Below are 17,371 nucleotides of genomic sequence, written 5' to 3'. Positions count from 1 at the left end.
AACATTTTATAAGTTAATTTTTACAAAATAGGTTTTGGGAAGAATAGCAAAACTGGAGTGATACCGGCAGAGAAATGAGGCTCATTTATTGGTACGAAAATCAAAGAAGCAGTGCCAGTCAGTTTCAGTGCAGAGGTAGATTTCACAGGACGTGCAATGGTGCTGAGTTTTCTTTGAGGAGCCAGGGTTCCTGCACTGTGTAGCATTCTTGACGTCTTCTTTCTTTGGCACGTGAAGTGCCTGCGCCGTCTGGACTGGCGAGTTCGGCAGTGGCTTGACTCTCTTGCGCGGAACCTGTGGCACCGCACAAACTTTCTAAAATGGCATCAGCCTGACTTGTTAGTCCTGAAAATCGAGCACAATCAATCAAACCAATTGTTTTCACTTCGCGAGTGTTTCAGATTGGTGCGAGCAAAACATGATCATCGCGAAATTCGTGTCATAAGTTTTGGGTCCCAGCGTCCACCCACGTAGACAGTTTGACAAGGGACTACTATAACCCTTGCTAATACTGTTGAAAATATTAAGCATTAGTGACCATCTGTGAACTTTCAAGAACTCTAGAAATATAAATTAACACAGCCTCCGTTTGTGTAAATCACATAAACTGATTACATACCTTGGCGTCGCCCGTAGAACATGCGAGTGCTGCAGGTCGCCATTTTTAACAGCAAGCAACAAGTTTTCAGTGCTGTTTGCTCAACACTCCTCCAGATGGCAGCACAGACTACGTCCATGACGGTGGACAGGCGTCCTTTTCTGTGTGCAACGAAGTTTTTTTTTTTTTTTTTTCTTCTTCTTACAATTCAAAACCCAATGTTTACACTGGTGGACGCAGGGTCTCAGGAGGTTATACAGGGTGTTTCACGAAAGGTGGACAAATTCAATATTGCAAAAACTGCTCGAAGGCTTGTGTCGTTTTGGCCCTGGGCTCGAGGCCTATTTAGGAAAACTTTTGAAGTCCGGGATAATTAGATTGTTAATTATTTTTGAGTAACTGACTTTTTAGTATTGTGTTTTAGGTTATGGTTTCAATTAGAAAATTGCTCAGCATCATTGAAAAACACTAGATCAACATATTACACAACAATAGAAGGCACGTGCAGCATCTTACGACTTTCTGAAAAACCTCACAAATGGGATAGGTTTTTAAGTTTCGGTTTGCTATTGGAGCGCATCTCGACCTCGACGGCACCATGCCCCGTGGAGAAATGGTGCAACCAGCCTCTGCTGCGTTGCGCAAGGACATCGCAGCAGAGGTTGCTTGCGCCATTTCTCCATGGGACGCGGTGCAATCGGGGCCGAGATGTGCTCCAATTGCAAAACGAAACTTAAAAACCCGTCGAATTTGTACTGTTTTTCAGAAAGCCGTAAAATGCTGTGCACGCCTTCTGTTGTTGTGCAATATGTTGATCTAGTGTTTTTCAATGATGCTGAGCAATTTTCTAATTAAAACCATAACCTAAAACACAATATTAAAAAGTTAGTTACTCAAAAATAATTAACAATCTAATTATCCCGGACTTTAATCATTTTTCTAACTAGGCTCCTCGTCCAGGACCAGAATGACACAAGCCTTTTTTTTGTTGCGACCCATAGTTTTCGCAATATCGAATTTGTCCACTTTTCGTGAAACACCCTCTATGTGGATATTGCACTTTTCGCGACAGTATTATCAGGTTAATTTTTATTTTGCTTACAGAACAAATGATAGAATGTTTTATGGAGGCATGTTTTCTTTTTCTGTCTTTAAATGTATAACTTATGCCGACCTCCTGTAGGTGAGGTATAATTTATCTGTACGGGGGTTCCTCATTCCTAGTCACTTTCCAAAACTTTATAATTTTCTTTGTACTTGAGATTTCTGTGATATTTTTCATTACATGTTGGCAGATAGCATTGTTTATGTCAAGGAATGGCATACATTGTATTTTTTTTTTCGTTTGTCTTTTAGGGCACAATAAATGTTCAATTTTACACATTCTAATTGATGTCATAATGAGCTTCACTTACTGAAATACTGCTGTGGTTCAGTCAAGGGCTAGACCGCCATGCTTCCAATTAGTAAATAGATATGCTTAAGGAGATGAGTGAAGCGTGTTTCCTGCAATCCTCTGAGACAAAACTTGGCACTTGATCTCCAAACAGGAAAGCTCCACATGCTTCATTTGTAAAAGCCCATTATGTTTATAACTATGGTTTAGCCGTGCAGTACGATGCTTGGGGCCACTGCTTGCTCACTTGAAGTTCGAGAAAGGGCGGCACCGGAAGCACTACCAGTTGCCCTCAGGCTTATGATGTGGCTTGCAAGTAGCTCTTTTGTATTACTTCATGAAGTGAGTTGCGTTCAATGTGACTCGTTCTTTCTTTATCATGTGCCTTGTATGTGATTTGGCAATACCCCCCCAGGTGAAAAAAAGTAAATGTGTTTAGTAAACATGATAAGCTGAGAATCATGATAAGAATATCCACTACTTTATATGATTTTCGTACAATTTAGAATTTCTGATATGTGTATTGGACACATGCCTATAAAATTTTTCCTAGGGCCTTCATTTCAGCTTTCGTCCGAGTGCGGCAGACGCTACCGGCCAATCCAGCATCGGCAGAGTGTCATGTGAGCTTGAACTCCACATAACCAAAACGTTGCATGATACTCTCCCGGCACTGGATTGGCTGGGGTGGCCCAGCATCCACTGGGCCACCCCAGGGGGCGCCCATTTTACGGCAAGCACCCTCTACCAGGGGTGTTTGGCAAGCACCCATTATAAAGGGTGTTTGCCTGAACACCCTAAGGGTGTCAGCCCTGGGACAAACTGGTGTACACCCTTAAGGGTGTAAAAACTTTTAGTGTGTAGCTGAAGCAGCACGACAGTTATATAGAGAGTTTTATAATAGGGGGTCCCAAAGCTTTGGGGACACAAATGAAATAGGGGCTCAGCACTGCGCATGCGTAGAACCCAAGCTCCGTTTGGGGTTTTGGGTTGACGCGCGAACCCAACGTGATATTCGAGAAATAGCGCGGGGCCCCCAATCGCTTGGGGCCGGGTTGTGTCGGCAAACATGGCGGCGCCCTTTCCGTTCGCTTCGGTGCAAATTCGTCATGGTTGCTGCAGTATTAGCCAATTTCAATGCCAATGAATAGTGCAACCGGCTTTCGCTTTGCTTTATCTTGCTCAAGTAACAAAGAATGAGCGGTGGGATCACCCCATTTTAAAGATCGTACCTGATTCTGGCCGTTCCTAAGCCTAAATATACGTCGTAATTAACTGTTGACATGGTGACGTAAATTGCTACTCCGTGGCTAAAGGCTCATTCACACAGACCCGTTTTTTTTTTTACGTTGCGTTACGAAAAGTCACCGGGAAATCTGTGCTTCATATTAAACTGTGCCAGCAGCAGCTTCAGATAGGAAGCCCACGTTGTTGTTTTTGCTTTCTTCTTTTTCTCATCTTTTTTTCGTCGTGACCTTAAATGTCAGTTTTATCATTTTCTATCGCAACTTAGTAATGTATCTGTTTTTATTCTTTCTTCTTTTTACCTTGTGGGTGCGCGTGGGCTTCATGTCTGAAACTTTCTCATTATCTTTCTTTCACAATACACAAGTTGTGAGTCAGCGCTCTTTCCTGTGTTCTATTTTCTTCCTCCTGTGCTTGCGCGCTGATTTAGATATGGCTCGTCCTCGAATTTTTTGGGCGTTCGTGTTCGCTTTGACCGTCTGCAGCCGAAGATTTAAGCCTTCAACTATGCCGAGACTAAGATGAACGCGAGCGCGCATACTCTGCGAGCAGCTGCACTATTTAGATCTGAGCTGGAGCGTCTTTGAAGCCTTGAAGTACTTGTTTTCAAGATGCAGGTATCGTGCCACGAACGAAATCTACTCGGAGCCACGGAGTAGCAATACGTTGCCATGTCAACGGTTACGGCGTATGTTTAGGCTTAGAAACAGCCAGAATCGGGGACGATCTTTAAAATGGGGCGAGCCTACCGCTCATTCTTTTTGGTTTGAGCGAGATAAAGCAAAGCGAAAGCCGGTTGCACTATTTATTGGCATTGAAATGGGCTAATACTGCAGCGACCATGACGAATTTGCTCCGAAGCGAGCGGAAAGGGCGCCGCCATGTTTGCCGACACAACCCGGCCCCAAGGGCCCAAGCGCCAACCCAAAGCCCCAAACCGAGTTTGGGTTCTGCGCATGCGCAGTGGTGAGCCCCTATTTCTTTGGGGCCCCCAAGCTTTGGGGGTCCCTATTCTAAAACTCTCTATTAACTGTAATGTGTGTGTTTTTCTTCTTCTTTCTTTTTTTACTGTTGAGTACTATAAACTTATCTAATATAACATGTTCCTTACCTAAAAATATTTGTAAACTAAACGGACATCGATTGATTTCTGTCTGCGTCGGTGCATTTTAAGGGAGCAGGTGAGCAAAAATATTGTGATGGTAAGCAAATAAAATATTCTGGTTTCTGTCTTCGGCAGGCCCTAGGCTTTAAGAAAACAGGGCAGCAAACAAAATTTATAGATATCGAAGGTGGCCGTTAAGGGGATTATAGGAGAAAAATTAAATCGTTCTGGATTTGTGCGTGCACTTCTGTGTGTGCGCAGGTGCCCTGTAGGAGGATAGGTGAGCATATAGTTTTTTGAAAAGGTAGGTTGTGAAGGCTTCTAGTGCTGCTGCACCAAGAGGAGAGGAACTTTTAAATTCTACACGAGAACTGAAAAAATGGAAATGTTTGCTTGTCAAATTACCTTCAAACACTGTACGACAATCGCCTGTTTAGTGTTGTTGTTATTTTCTTTTTTTGCATCAAATTGCTTTTTTTTTTACTTTCATAGCTTTTGGAAGCACAGGACGTCTAAGTATACCCAGACTTCTAGCTATATTGGCTACGTTTCTGTTTCTAAATTAGGCTCCTTCCGATTAAAGAACAAACAAAAAACCTCAACAGGTCCTCAAGGGATGTCTTTTATTGTTGAGTTCTTATTTCAGAAGTTCTGAATTCTAACCCAGAACGTATCACGATAACAATATCAGTGAAGAAGAGGCGATAGAAAGCAGAACATATATATGCTCACATCTGCGCCTCTTTCGTTGATCGCTCTTTCATTTTCTTCATTCAATGCAAGGTCAAACACGGGTAGGTATTGCAGTAGATGATAACGAACTAGGTATCAAATGTCAACCATTTCGTCGTTTACCCTGAGACGGGTTTTTTTGAAGAGCAGAAGTAACAGAAAAAACATACAGGTCTCAAACTCAGCTACACGTTTATTTCAACAACTTCCTCTTATATAGTTCGTTCTCGACGAAATGGTTGACTTCCACCAGATAGCCTGTACTTTGACTCTTTTCTCGGTATCAAATGTACTTGCATAGATCGACCGTCGGCAAGGACTGGACCAGAATGCGAGTGGCAGCCGACTGAACTTTTGCGAGCGCATATTCGCGTTATATACGGACTAAATCGTAATTTTAAATGAGAAATCAAACGCACGCTTGACGAAACGCGTGACGTTACGTGTTTCGAAGTGGTCACGCTCCATTTCACAGGTGAGAATGCTTACTGACTGCGTAGAGAGCTCACAAAAGCCCTGTTCCACATATACTCGACGGGCGAAGAAGGCGGCAATATGGCGGTTCCGCTAGCAGACGACAGAGTTGTCTCCACTCTGAGCCGGCGCCAGCCTGCAACATGGAGACATTCTATAAAGAGCTATGATGGAAAGCAGAGTCTGGTGGAAAGTAGAGAGAGAGCGCCATCTGTTGTGCAACTGAAAAGGTATTTTGGATCAGCTTTGCTCAGACGGCGCAGTGTGGCGCAGCTTGCCGCTCAATCCCGTGGCTTGCAAACAAGGGAAAGGTGACTTCGATTTTCGCTGTGCTGATATTTCTCTTTCGGTAAATGAATTCTCAGATTCCTAATGCTACACTCGTAAAATCTGCAAACTCTAAACGTATCCAGGCAAAAACAAACAGAACAGCGTACGGCAAGTTTCAGGTTTCATTGCGTACGAAAGTAGGCGTTGATACTCGGCTGCGCGCGGCGGGTCAAAGACGTCTTCACGAAATGTGCTTCGATTCTGGGTTCAATGCGACTGAACCTAACTGAACCCGGATTCTGTCCCTTTCCCTTCCCGTGTGCGTCTTGTTCTTTCGCCCACCTTCTTTTTCTCCCCGCTGCACCCGACGCCCGACTTCCCGAGATGGGTGCTCGCCGGGATGTGCGTTGCAGCGAAGCCGAACCCGGCCAGGTTAGAGCGCGGTGAAGTTCGTGGAGGAGGAGCAGGAGGTGCAATAAACTTTATTATGCCTGGAAGTCGCCCGGCGCCGAAGCCGACTTTAATCTTGGACAAAAGATTTGTTTTGTTTTTTTTATTTATGTTGAAGCTTTTGTACATCAATTTCTGTCTATTTTTGCGAATTATTTCGCGGGCTTATCAGAATTCTTTTGCTATATCCGCCCCGGATATAACACCGCTTCGAGTTCGTTCGTTAAAAGTGGGCTTAAATTACACTGAAAGTATACCAGCAGGAGCGTGACATGAAAATTTCTTCGCTATATCCGATACTTCGCTATTCCCGGGTTCGTTATAGGTGAGTTCGACTGTACTTTGTTTGGAAACTTGAAACTTATGAGTGGTGCGTTGAAAGCGTACTCACATAGGTGATATATTTATATATATATATATATATATATATATATATATATTCTGAGCAATATTCTGGCATTAATATGGTTGATTACCTTAAAATAATAATTAACACATATGCCTAAAACTACATGAAATAGTGCGCAATTAAAAAAAAGTTATTTTAATCCACAATAAAGCTTGCCGTTAGATTCAAGCTCTATTTCCGGCTATATACACAAAATACTATATTTCATTTCCAATAAATTTCATGATAGATCACGACAGAACCTTGGTAACTGAAGCAAAAGTATATAAAACATTTTAATTCGTACAAATAATATCGAAAATCTATTAAATAAAATAGTTTTATTTGAGATTTCTGGTGATATCAATGTAATTAAACTATCTCCAACGATCCTCACTTAAGAACTTGCAATACTTTGCCAAAAATCACCAACGGGAGATTGTCAGGTGTTTCATTATATAATTTTAAAATACAAGATTTTGTTTTTTAGTTCATCTGCCATAATGGAATATATTTCAAAGTGTCAGAGAAGAGTGCTAGCACATTGCATGACAAGGGACAAAATAGCGAGCGGTCACACGTCTGATCACGACAGGTGGGAGAAACTCGCGTTAGTTAAGGCCTCGGCCGCTTCACTAGTAAATAACCTGGAAAAAAAAGAAATCCGCCAAGATTGCCGTTTGTGTTCTCTTTCACTTCAAGAATGAACGCAACAATTACAATTTTTTTTTTTTTGCAAAAATTAAAGCATTGATCCTAAAATTCTGCTTGAATAGAGATGCCAACATCCAGATACGTTTTCCACTTTGTTAGCAATATGGTCTACTCAAACTACCTTAGCCGGCATCTCATGAAGTACAGATATCTGTATACGCACAGCTTTTATCTAGGCACTTTAATTTACCCAATATGCAGCGCTTTCCTGCGAAACAGTATTTTTAAAGAAAACCTCGAGAATGAAAAAAAAAAAATCGACGTTTACAAATCTCTTTAATGCGAAATTAGAGCGCAGCTCTTGAGAAGGAGAAGGGGAGTGCACGGAAGAGAGGGTATGCCCCTCCTCCTCTATCCCTTGATCCTCCAATTCAGTCACATGACTGAATTGAGGTCACGTCACTGAACAAATTCAGTTTCTCCGCTATATTTAGCTGGAAAATTGACGTCATGTGAGCTCAACACCACCTCAACGCCCGCTAAATCTACGGGGAATCGAATTGGTGCTGAGGCCACGTGACGTCAATTTTCCCAGTAAATCTAGCGGAGAAACTGAATCTGTCCGCTAAATCTAGCTAAGAAACTGAATTTCTCGGCCGAATTTAGCGGGAAATTTAATCGGCGTTGAGGTCACGAAGCGGGGAATTGAATTGGTGTTGTGGTCATGTGACGTCAATTTTCCCGCTAAATTCAGCGCGGTTACGCCAACGCCGCGAAACCCGGAAACGGGCGCCAAAGGATTGCGCTCTAAAACGAAGGGCGACACCAACAAGGTACTTCGTTTTTTCTCCAGTCTCGGGATTTTGTCTTAAAATATGTTTAACCATCCCCAGCTAGTTCGAGCCCTAACTTTTTGTTCATTGAAGCAGTGTTCTGTAACATCCTATCGCTTTTCGACTGTTATCGTACCGATCAGATAGGTCAATCACCAAGCGTCGCCACTTTTTCAGGAGACGTCCTTATCAACCTTTGTCTTTAAAAGAAAGTCCTGCTAAACGTTTATGCGAAGCACATTTTCCCTTTTACAGCGAAGCTGTTATGTGATAGGATCGGGGAAAAAATACGTCCGCGGATGTTGACAGGAAACTCCCCATTGGTCGTGGCAAGTGTGAATAAATAAAAATAAAAAGAAAGGGCAACCAGCGTGAGTCAGCCTTCCTTGGCATTATTAGATAGTGAGGTCCTGATTCCTGGTTATCATCTCTAGGCATCATCCTCGAGGTTGTCCTATAAGTTGTCCTCGAGGTCGTTCGAGTGGTCGTCTTTGAGAGTGTCCTAGATGTCCTCCTCGAGGTTGTCCTATACGTCGTCTTTGAGCTTGTTTTAGACGTCGTCCTCTAGGCATCGTCCGAGACGTCGTAAAGATAACAGCTTCGCTGCTCCTCCATCTTCACGTGAAGTGGAAGGGCTCTACAATTTTTTCTTTTTATATTAACAGAAATTAGCAAGCCGCTTTCTCACTTCATGATGTCTCGCACAGAAGCATGTAGGAATTAGTGCGCAGCAAATCAGAAGCCCATATCAGAGAACAAAAGCCACCCAGCTTGGCATTCTCCGACAGATGAGCTGGCTGGGCTACCTTGCTCTGTTTAGCAGTCGAGAAAGCTATATTCTGTGTACAGACTAGAAGGTCCACCTTCAGCACGAGCTCGCTGGCTTCCACGGTGCTTTGGTTGCACGTGCCTGCGCCTTCACACTTGTGTTAGCAGGGCAGAAAGCTCATGCCGAAAGCGGAGCTTCTAGTCTCGGCTTAAGGTCCCACTGAATGTGGCAGTTTAGGTACTTTTTGGCAGGTCATTACTCATCTCCTTTTAAATACTGTTTTGTGGGATTGATGTCATTCGAAAGGCAATGCAATCCTCTTTCATTTGATATTATGTACGTGTTGGTTTTTACTGTTCATGCGCTTTTGTAGCGTTGCGAATATGATGGCACGGACCCTCACTTGCTCCGCTAGTTCATGTTTTATTAATGATCCATTAAAGATAGCACGGTTCCAATATAGCAGTTTTGTTAAGATGATGTCGGAGCAGAATGTAACGATACACTTTTTTGGTATATGCATTACTTTGTTTTTTTCATCCCTCCAAATATTGCCCTAAAATTGACAATTTTCAGCACAAATATGTTTTTAATGACAAGCGCTAGGGCAATGAAAATAGCTACAGATGTAGTTCTTATAATTGGTAATACGCAAAAAAAAATTTAATGTTGTGTAAATTTTTTTTTTTTTTTGTTTAGATATTTTATATCAAACGTAGCACTTTTTTGTGCTTCGAGTCATGGTACTTCAAATGCCGCTGTGGAAATAATTAAACTATGATAAAACCTTTTATAACATTTAGAGCTGCAATGGTTCCCCAAAAGGTGGACGATGGCTTTTTTTTTTTTTCATTTTTCATTTTCAAAGTAATAATGCTCCAGAGCCCTTCAAACTTACCTGTTTTTGACGCATATCTTTTTTGGACATCAAACAGATTTATTGGCATCTGATAACATTTATTGTTTAGAATAGATATACATTGCGATGTATTAAATTTTCACAATGATCTTGCATTGGTTTCTTAATAGGTGTAGAGCTTGGCTAATTTTAAAAACAATTAAAAGCTGTTTGGGTGTTTTGTTGCGCTACCTGGCGGATGGCAGACAAACTGCTGATTTCTAGTGTTCAAAAAATTTCCGAGGGCGGCGTTGGCGTCTGTATCATCATCAATCTCCGTGTCTTTTTACCTTCACATTTAAAAAATATATTGGAAGATTTACTATTGATAAATGAATGGTTTAAGTACTGGGTCAGGTTAAGAACTCTAATGCAAATAATTACACACGCGTAGCGTGATATAATGTGTTCATTATTCGATATGATTGAAATCAATAAACAATAAAGACGAAGAGCAAAAATAATACACCCGACTTCACTTCGTGCCTAGAGTCACTAAATGAGCTTTTAAGTATCGGCTATTCCGTTCCCCAAAATTGTTTTGGGCGCAGCCCTTTTGGGTCTTGTTCAGAGCAAACGCAACTGCCGATCGTCATGATCCAAAAGTACGACTTCCTCAGCGTTAGATGCGGTGCTAGGAAGCTGATGCAATATTGCAGTGCTCTGTCGCGGGCTGTTTAAACATTTGTGGGGGGCGGAAAAGCGTTTCCTGTGATTTTAGATAAAGCATCAGGTAACTGGCAACCATGATTTTAAGCCACAATACGGCCAAGTGTCGTTACTCTGAACCGTAGCTAATTTACTAGCACAAGCGGGAACAATGAGGAAGAGGCAGGCGTCAAAAGGTAGTGGCTTGTATTACCCTCCAGGCAATACAAGCCTCTTGAACAAGAGCATGAATAGTGTCATTACATAAGCTACGCGTCAGAGTAGCGACACTTGGCCATATTGTGGCTTAAAATCATGGTTGCCAGTTATTTGAAGCTTTATCTGAAATCACAAGAAACGCTTTTCCGTCCTCCACTTTACACAGTGTGCGACAAATCAAAGCAACATTACATGAGCTTCCTAACACCGAATCTAATGCTGAGGATGTTGCACTTTTGAATCATGACGATCGGCAGTTGCGCCTGCTCTGCACAAGCACCAGAATGGCGGCGTTCACAACACTGTCGGGGAAGAGAGTGCCGATACTCTAAGCGCAGCTAATTTATTTGCTCTAGTTCCCGCAAAACTCCTTTTCCCTGACTGAAACTGAAAGTAAATATAAATATTACACCATTATTATAGCTTATTTAGTTATAACCAAATACACATAATGAGAGGAGGAAGCGGCCGGGTAGGAGAAACACGGGTTTTATGTGTGTCCGTTCTAACCGTCTCAAAAAAGAGAACGCGCGAGCTTGCGCTGCTTTAAAAAAAGGCATCCAAAGAAAAGAGGCGGCACGCTGTGCTCTTTGTTATAATGCGTCTAATTGCAAATTGTTGTGTGTATGTTTATACAGCCGGAAGTTAGTCTGCCTTAGTGGGCGTCTGGCGTCTCAGCTGTAGATGAGCAGTTTAGCCAGTGCGGTACAACCACAAACCTGGGGTCTTTAACGTGCACCACGCAGTAGTGATACACGACCGCACGCCGGTACGATGCTCTTCCAGATCGAAACGGGCAGGGGCGGGGTGGCTTCTGCAGCGCGAGCTTTCGCTCCAAGTGCTCCGAGCTGGTGTGCGCTAGACCATGCACTCGGCCACCGAACCCCCCCCCCCCCCCCCCCCCCCCTTTGCGCGTCTAATTTATATACAGGTATAAGTATTTGAAGATCGACGATGGACGTCGATCGTCTCGAGGTAATGTAACGTAATAACATTACATAAATAATAAACTTGTTGAAGGACTGAACGACTCAATTTTTCAATTTTTGGATTGTAATATGGCGGTAGGCTTTTGTACTTACTGTTGATGAAGAGCGATATAAGGTGACGAGGTAATGATTCAATGATGAGGCTCTATAAGGACGACGACATTAGTGGGTGTCGAACCACAACGTACAGTGCCAGACTTGTTTCAAGTATCGTGTGCCCAAAGACTTTCTTCACCCGCAACAGAATATGGTAGAATGAATGAGGACGCTGCTTTACAACTGTACGTGAAACAGGAAAACTGTACTGTGCAGAAGTGCGGCCTATTCGTTAATAGGAGGGGCGGATTTGCAGCAACATTCCCTAATTGACTACTTGGAACAAATGGCCTCGTTGACGTAAAGTTTCCCCGTTCCAAAAAATTCTTGAAGCATACTTAAACCGCAAAGGAGTATGAGGCGAAAAATAAGAAAAAGGAGCCTGGTGTGAAAGGTCCAAATCACCACCATAGCTTCTACTATCAAATACAAGGGCAGTTACACAATACACAAAGAGAGTTTTGTGATTTAGTTATATTTACACTCAAGGGCAATGATATCCAACGTATTCAGAGAGATGACACCTTCTGGTCAACCAACATAAAGCCTTTTCTACTCAAGTTTTACATGGAAGGCCCGACTTCCGCTGAAATTCCTTACGTAGACGAGTTGTCCTACCAAGTAAACTGCAATTACTCCCGATCTGGGAATCTCTCGATCTTCGCTCGTAAGCCATAGTATCATGAGATCGAGGGGTGTGGCTCTTCGTTCGCCGAATATTGGTTCGGCGGGTGTTTTTACCGTGTGAGATGAGACCGTCGGCGTGCTGCTGGAACAACAAACTGGCGATTCTTCACTGAACGGCTTCTTCCGTAAGCTTCAAAAGGGCTTTTTTTTTGTTTCGCACATCATCTGTTCTGCATGCCCGTTAGTTGCAGGATGGTATGGTGCACTAATGTGATGCCTGATGCCGGTTTTTTTTTCTTCAAAAACTTGTTCATTTTGTTTGAAGCAAGATTTGGCGCGTTATCAGAAAAAAGTATTTTCGGTAGGGCAAAAGTAGGTAAAAGAGACCGTAGAACGTCAATGACGTGTTTGGACGTCGTGGCAGGCATCGTGTAAACTTCCAGCCACTTAGTGTACGCATCGCCCATTACTCCGCAGATGCGGATACGTTTCGCCACCCACCGATTGAATAGTGGATCGTTTTCAGTTACTGTTCATGATCGCGTTGGACTCAAAGAAGACTTCGAGTCTTTCCAGAAAGTTAGCCCAGGTGCCAGGACTTTTGTCCAAAGCGGTAAGTGTTCGAAACGTCGACAACGTCGGTAGCCACGTGTTGTGCTTGACACTGGACACTTACCATTCGCTGAGGAGAAACTTGCTTGTTCGTCTGCCACGAGTCGTCCGATATCAGGTCATCACCGCAACACCATCTCCCGACAAAAACGCATGTCCATAGTGAGCAATCACGTGAACTTATAAATTCCCGAACATCCATAACTTGCCGTCGCTAAACGCCGTTCATTCATGGCGTCATCATTGCAAATAAACGTCTTCCTATTTCTTCTGGTGGTTTTCATCATATTCCTCCTAAGCTGTACTTACAACATTATTTGTGTCGGTACTTCCGAAAATATTGCAACGGCGTTTGTTTTCTGGGAACCCCCCCTATAATGTAACAACCTTTACAACATCTTCCGGACCCCGTGAAACGCAATATTTCGTGACGTTATTTTAGTCGTCATTAAAATGGTGAGGTAAGTACCGTAAATCGCGAAGCAGTTTACTCTACGTCCGCTTCCACTGGTGTCTTGGAAGATTGAGTCTACTGAGCGTGCATTCCTGCAGGAGAAATTTTCATTGGTAGAATATTAACACGTCAATCAACATTTGATTCCTTTTTGGTAAGATTTATTGCGAAAGCCCGTTACAAACGCCGAACAGCATCACCCTATATCAGAGAACGATTTATACCCAGCCTGACATTCTCGCATACATTCCTTTGCTGGGCCACGCTACTTGAGCTAGCTGAGCACAGCTGGCAGCGGCGCGAGCAAGGCCACGAGGGGAACGTGATGGTGCTCGAGCCATCCCACTGTGAACCAATGTTTCGGCCACCCCACGGGTGCGTGTCGCCATCTATTGGTTGAACTAACGCCTTGTTCAAGATGGCTGCCGTGGGACCGCAGCCTTAAGGGTGAGCTGTGTATTGGGGAGGAGGTCGAACAGTCACGCCTCTAGCGGTACGCTTCAGCTGTGGGAACAACAAACCGAATTTGCTTCTTTGTTTTTGATCAGCGATATCGAAGATGACGATTCAAAGGCCGCTGCTCATGCGACCAGAGCACTGGTCAGAGCGAAGCGCTCGTATACCCAGACTATGTTAGGCGACGTTCAATTTCTTTGTTATGCTGTGTTAGAAACAATGGACTATGAGAACGACAGGCTCGATAAAGCGCCTCCTATAGTTCGATCTCCTGCCCATTAGGCAGCGCTGGCACACCGCGTAACGCGGGCGAGACCATGCAGCGAACGTGCAACGTGCATAGGGCCTATCCGGAACATCGGTGCCACAAGACATACCAGTTTCTCGAGCACACGCAGCGGTATCGCCAACTGCTCTGTAAAAGCATTTGCCCTCTTTTATAGAGAAATTTTCTGGCACCTATGATAGCGGAAAATTCATCCATAATCCTAATAACGGAATGCTCCTTTGAAACACCTACCGAATGCGCAAATAAAAAGAAGTTCTGCAAAACAGATTGCGGAAAGCGCTATTCTATCTGCTGCGCCGCCATCGCGCGACGCAGCAGAGGCTGGTTGCACTATCTCTCCACGGGGCGCGGTGCATGCCGCCGGGGCTGAGATGCGCTCCGATAGCAAACCGAAACTTAAAACCCGTCGATTTTGTGCGGTTTTTCAGAAAGCCGTAAAATGCTTCGCGTGCCTTCTATCGTTCTGGAATTTGTTGATTTAGTGTTTTTCGATGATGCTGAGCAATTTTCTAATTTAAACCATGCCCTTAAAGGGATACTACACCGAAATTTCGGCGCTCATTTTTTGGTCTATATGTGTTCAAAAGAGCAGTATCACATGGAACATACCAATCTCTTGTTAAAAAAGTCTCGAAAAGGAATTTTAAAACGAATTAAACGATTAGCAAAGAGCACCTGGTGGCTGTCGCTAATGCCTCGTTTGTAATGCTCGTCTAGGAACCTTGACAGCTAGTGACGGAGGTTGTCTCGTCTCCGGCCACAACGAGAGAAGGGGGGAAGGAGGAACTCCCCTCTTCCCGAGAATCCCTTTTGTGTGTCGCAGAAGTCGCGTTTGTCCCCCTAGAAGATTATAGAAGATTAACCCGTCACCCAAAATTCGTACAAAAGCAGTCGCTTCGGTGGCTGGAACGACTAGGCCATCCTCACGACGTCAGCCTCGCCGTAGCTTTGCTCGTCTTGAGACGACCTACGTCACGATTGCGTTGGATGTCACGTGCTCTAAGCTGGGCCTTCTCCGAGCGCTTGCCAGAGTGGGCCGTTTATAAGGAAAAATACAAACGTGCGATTGTCATTTACGGATATTATGGATCATATTCAACCTATTTTTGAACACGACGGGAATATTTCAAATTTCGTTGAAGTATCCCTTTAAGACTTGGATACAACACAAGCATCCCGTTTCCAGTGTGGCGTCTGATGAACCTCCTCCTCCTGCTCGTACGCGTGGCCTAACACCGGAAGTTCGCTTCTCTTCTCCCCCGCTTAAGAGCAGACTGCGCGTACACCCAGGTGAACCTGCACCGCATCAAAAAGACAACCAGCCCTTTCTGCGTGCACTGCGATCAACCAGAAACGCTGACGCATATATTTTTTTTAATGTGGACACTACAATACAGAAAGAACCGTCCTTCTAGCTTCACTGAAGAGCCTCGGTGTTTCACCCACCCTCGTGGATATGCTATTCCCCAAGGGTCAACCATCCACGTGCACACGTCTCCGAAAGACTGTGTTCAGCTTCTTGGATGCCTGTGGGCTTCTGGCAAGGCTGTGATGAGTGAGAAAATACGACCGCCCACTTCTCTTTTCGTGCTTGTGTGCCAGTGATAGTTTTTCTCGTGAAGTTTTCCGCGAGAATTTGTGAATATTTTGTGATGCTCGCGTTCTAGATGTGCCCATTTTCTCACTTTTGACTGATTTCTTGCCAACTTTTTATTCTACTTTGATTTGTTAACTTGTATTTCATCATCCTATATTTCTCATCACCATCTGTTCCCCCTTCTTTCCCCTGCATTCATTCTCATCAATACTGCAATAACCCAAGCCCGTGAAACTTTTCCACAGCCAGTGAGAAAAACCTCACGTCAGGCAAACACCACCACTACCACCACCACCACAAATTCACAGCCCAGCGTGCGATCTACACAGCCCGCGTGTGTTCGTCGCCTTACAAGTCGAAGAAAACGTATACCAGACCAGTCTTGGGTAAAGCACATAAAAAAAGTACTCTAAGTAAAGTACAAAGTATATTAAAGGTTACGTGTACTTTAACTGGAGTAGGATTTACACCCGGCGCAAAGGTACTTGAAGTAAAGTATACTCTAGATACCATTTACTTTAAAAGTAAAGTACAAGCACTTTTTTAACCAAATATTTTATGATGCCCTTTCATTTCCCTATACAGTGCTTTTAATTTCTTCTTTTTGTTTTTTTACTGGTGTGCATTTTTTTAAGGGTAACGGGTGGTGCACCAGTTATTTTCAGAAATTGTGGTGAATATTGGTCAAGCGGCCAAAGAGTAGTTGCTTGGCCCTCGCTGATGAGCTACTTAACACGATCAAATTATAAGGCACTTATGTGTATCTTTCTTATAACACAGCACTATACCCGTTGTCACTTTAAGAAAAAAATATGGAAGACGTTTACAAATCTCTAACGCGAAGTTAGAGCACAACTCTTGAGGAGGAAGGGGGGGGGGGGGGGGGGGGGGGTACGCCTTTCTCTTCCTCGGGAAAGAAGCATATCCAACTTTGGCGTTCCGCATAGCCCCACGGATGTCTACGAGGAGGCCCTGACATTGCATAATTAGATCACAATTATCGTGTTGTATCGAATAGTTACATGCTGAAACAAAAGTAGGCTTTATCCATCTCTGCTAACCAAGATAGCCTTGCAACGACTGACTTTGTCGTCGTCTTTTATCAGTTCACCGCGGCGGTAATCATAGTACAGCTCAGCCTAAATTTCAAATCCACCCCACTTTTTTTTTCTTTTTTTTCTTTTTGCAATGCCAGTTTTCTTTGTCCTCTCTTTTACAAATTCCTGATTCTTCATAAAATAAAATTTACGACACGTTTTTGGTTTCTGTGTTGTTATGTTTCACTGTTGAAACACTGCTATCGACGCCACGCACTCGATCGAGTGAAGTGAGTTGGTCAAACTCACTCAAAGCCAAGTGTGTTCCTCAGGAAGAAGCCGTGTGGCACACTACAGAAATTACACTAAAGGCGAAGTGCAGCCGGTTGAAGTGCACTAAATTATCTTGTCTGACAGGGTTATAACCGCCGAATTCAGAAACCTCACTCAAACTACACTCAAACTGAAGGGCCCCTCCACTTCCTCGAGGAAGGCGCGAGGGCCGGTGCCGGCCAATCGCGACGGCAGATCTGTC

At 43.6% G+C, this 17,371-nt stretch overlaps 1 protein-coding gene across 1 annotated transcript; it reads right to left on the bottom strand.

Annotated features, from left to right (window-relative positions):
* Positions 1-61: 61 nt before the first annotated feature.
* On the bottom strand, positions 62-789 carry LOC115309397. Its single transcript, XM_040221033.1, has 2 exons — positions 620-789; positions 62-345 (listed from the first exon to the last, which is right to left on the bottom strand). The coding sequence occupies exons 1-2, from the start codon at positions 735-737 to the stop codon at positions 143-145; spliced, it is 321 nt and encodes a 106-aa protein (XP_040076967.1). The 5' UTR covers positions 738-789; the 3' UTR covers positions 62-142.
* Between the last annotated feature and the right edge of the window lie 16,582 nt (positions 790-17,371).

Source organism: Ixodes scapularis, unplaced genomic scaffold, assembly GCF_016920785.2.
Source record: "Ixodes scapularis isolate PalLabHiFi unplaced genomic scaffold, ASM1692078v2 PGA_scaffold13__105_contigs__length_92229423, whole genome shotgun sequence".
NCBI classification, from domain to species: Eukaryota; Metazoa; Arthropoda; class Arachnida; order Ixodida; family Ixodidae; genus Ixodes; species Ixodes scapularis.
This window is presented reverse-complemented; position numbering and strand designations above follow the sequence as displayed.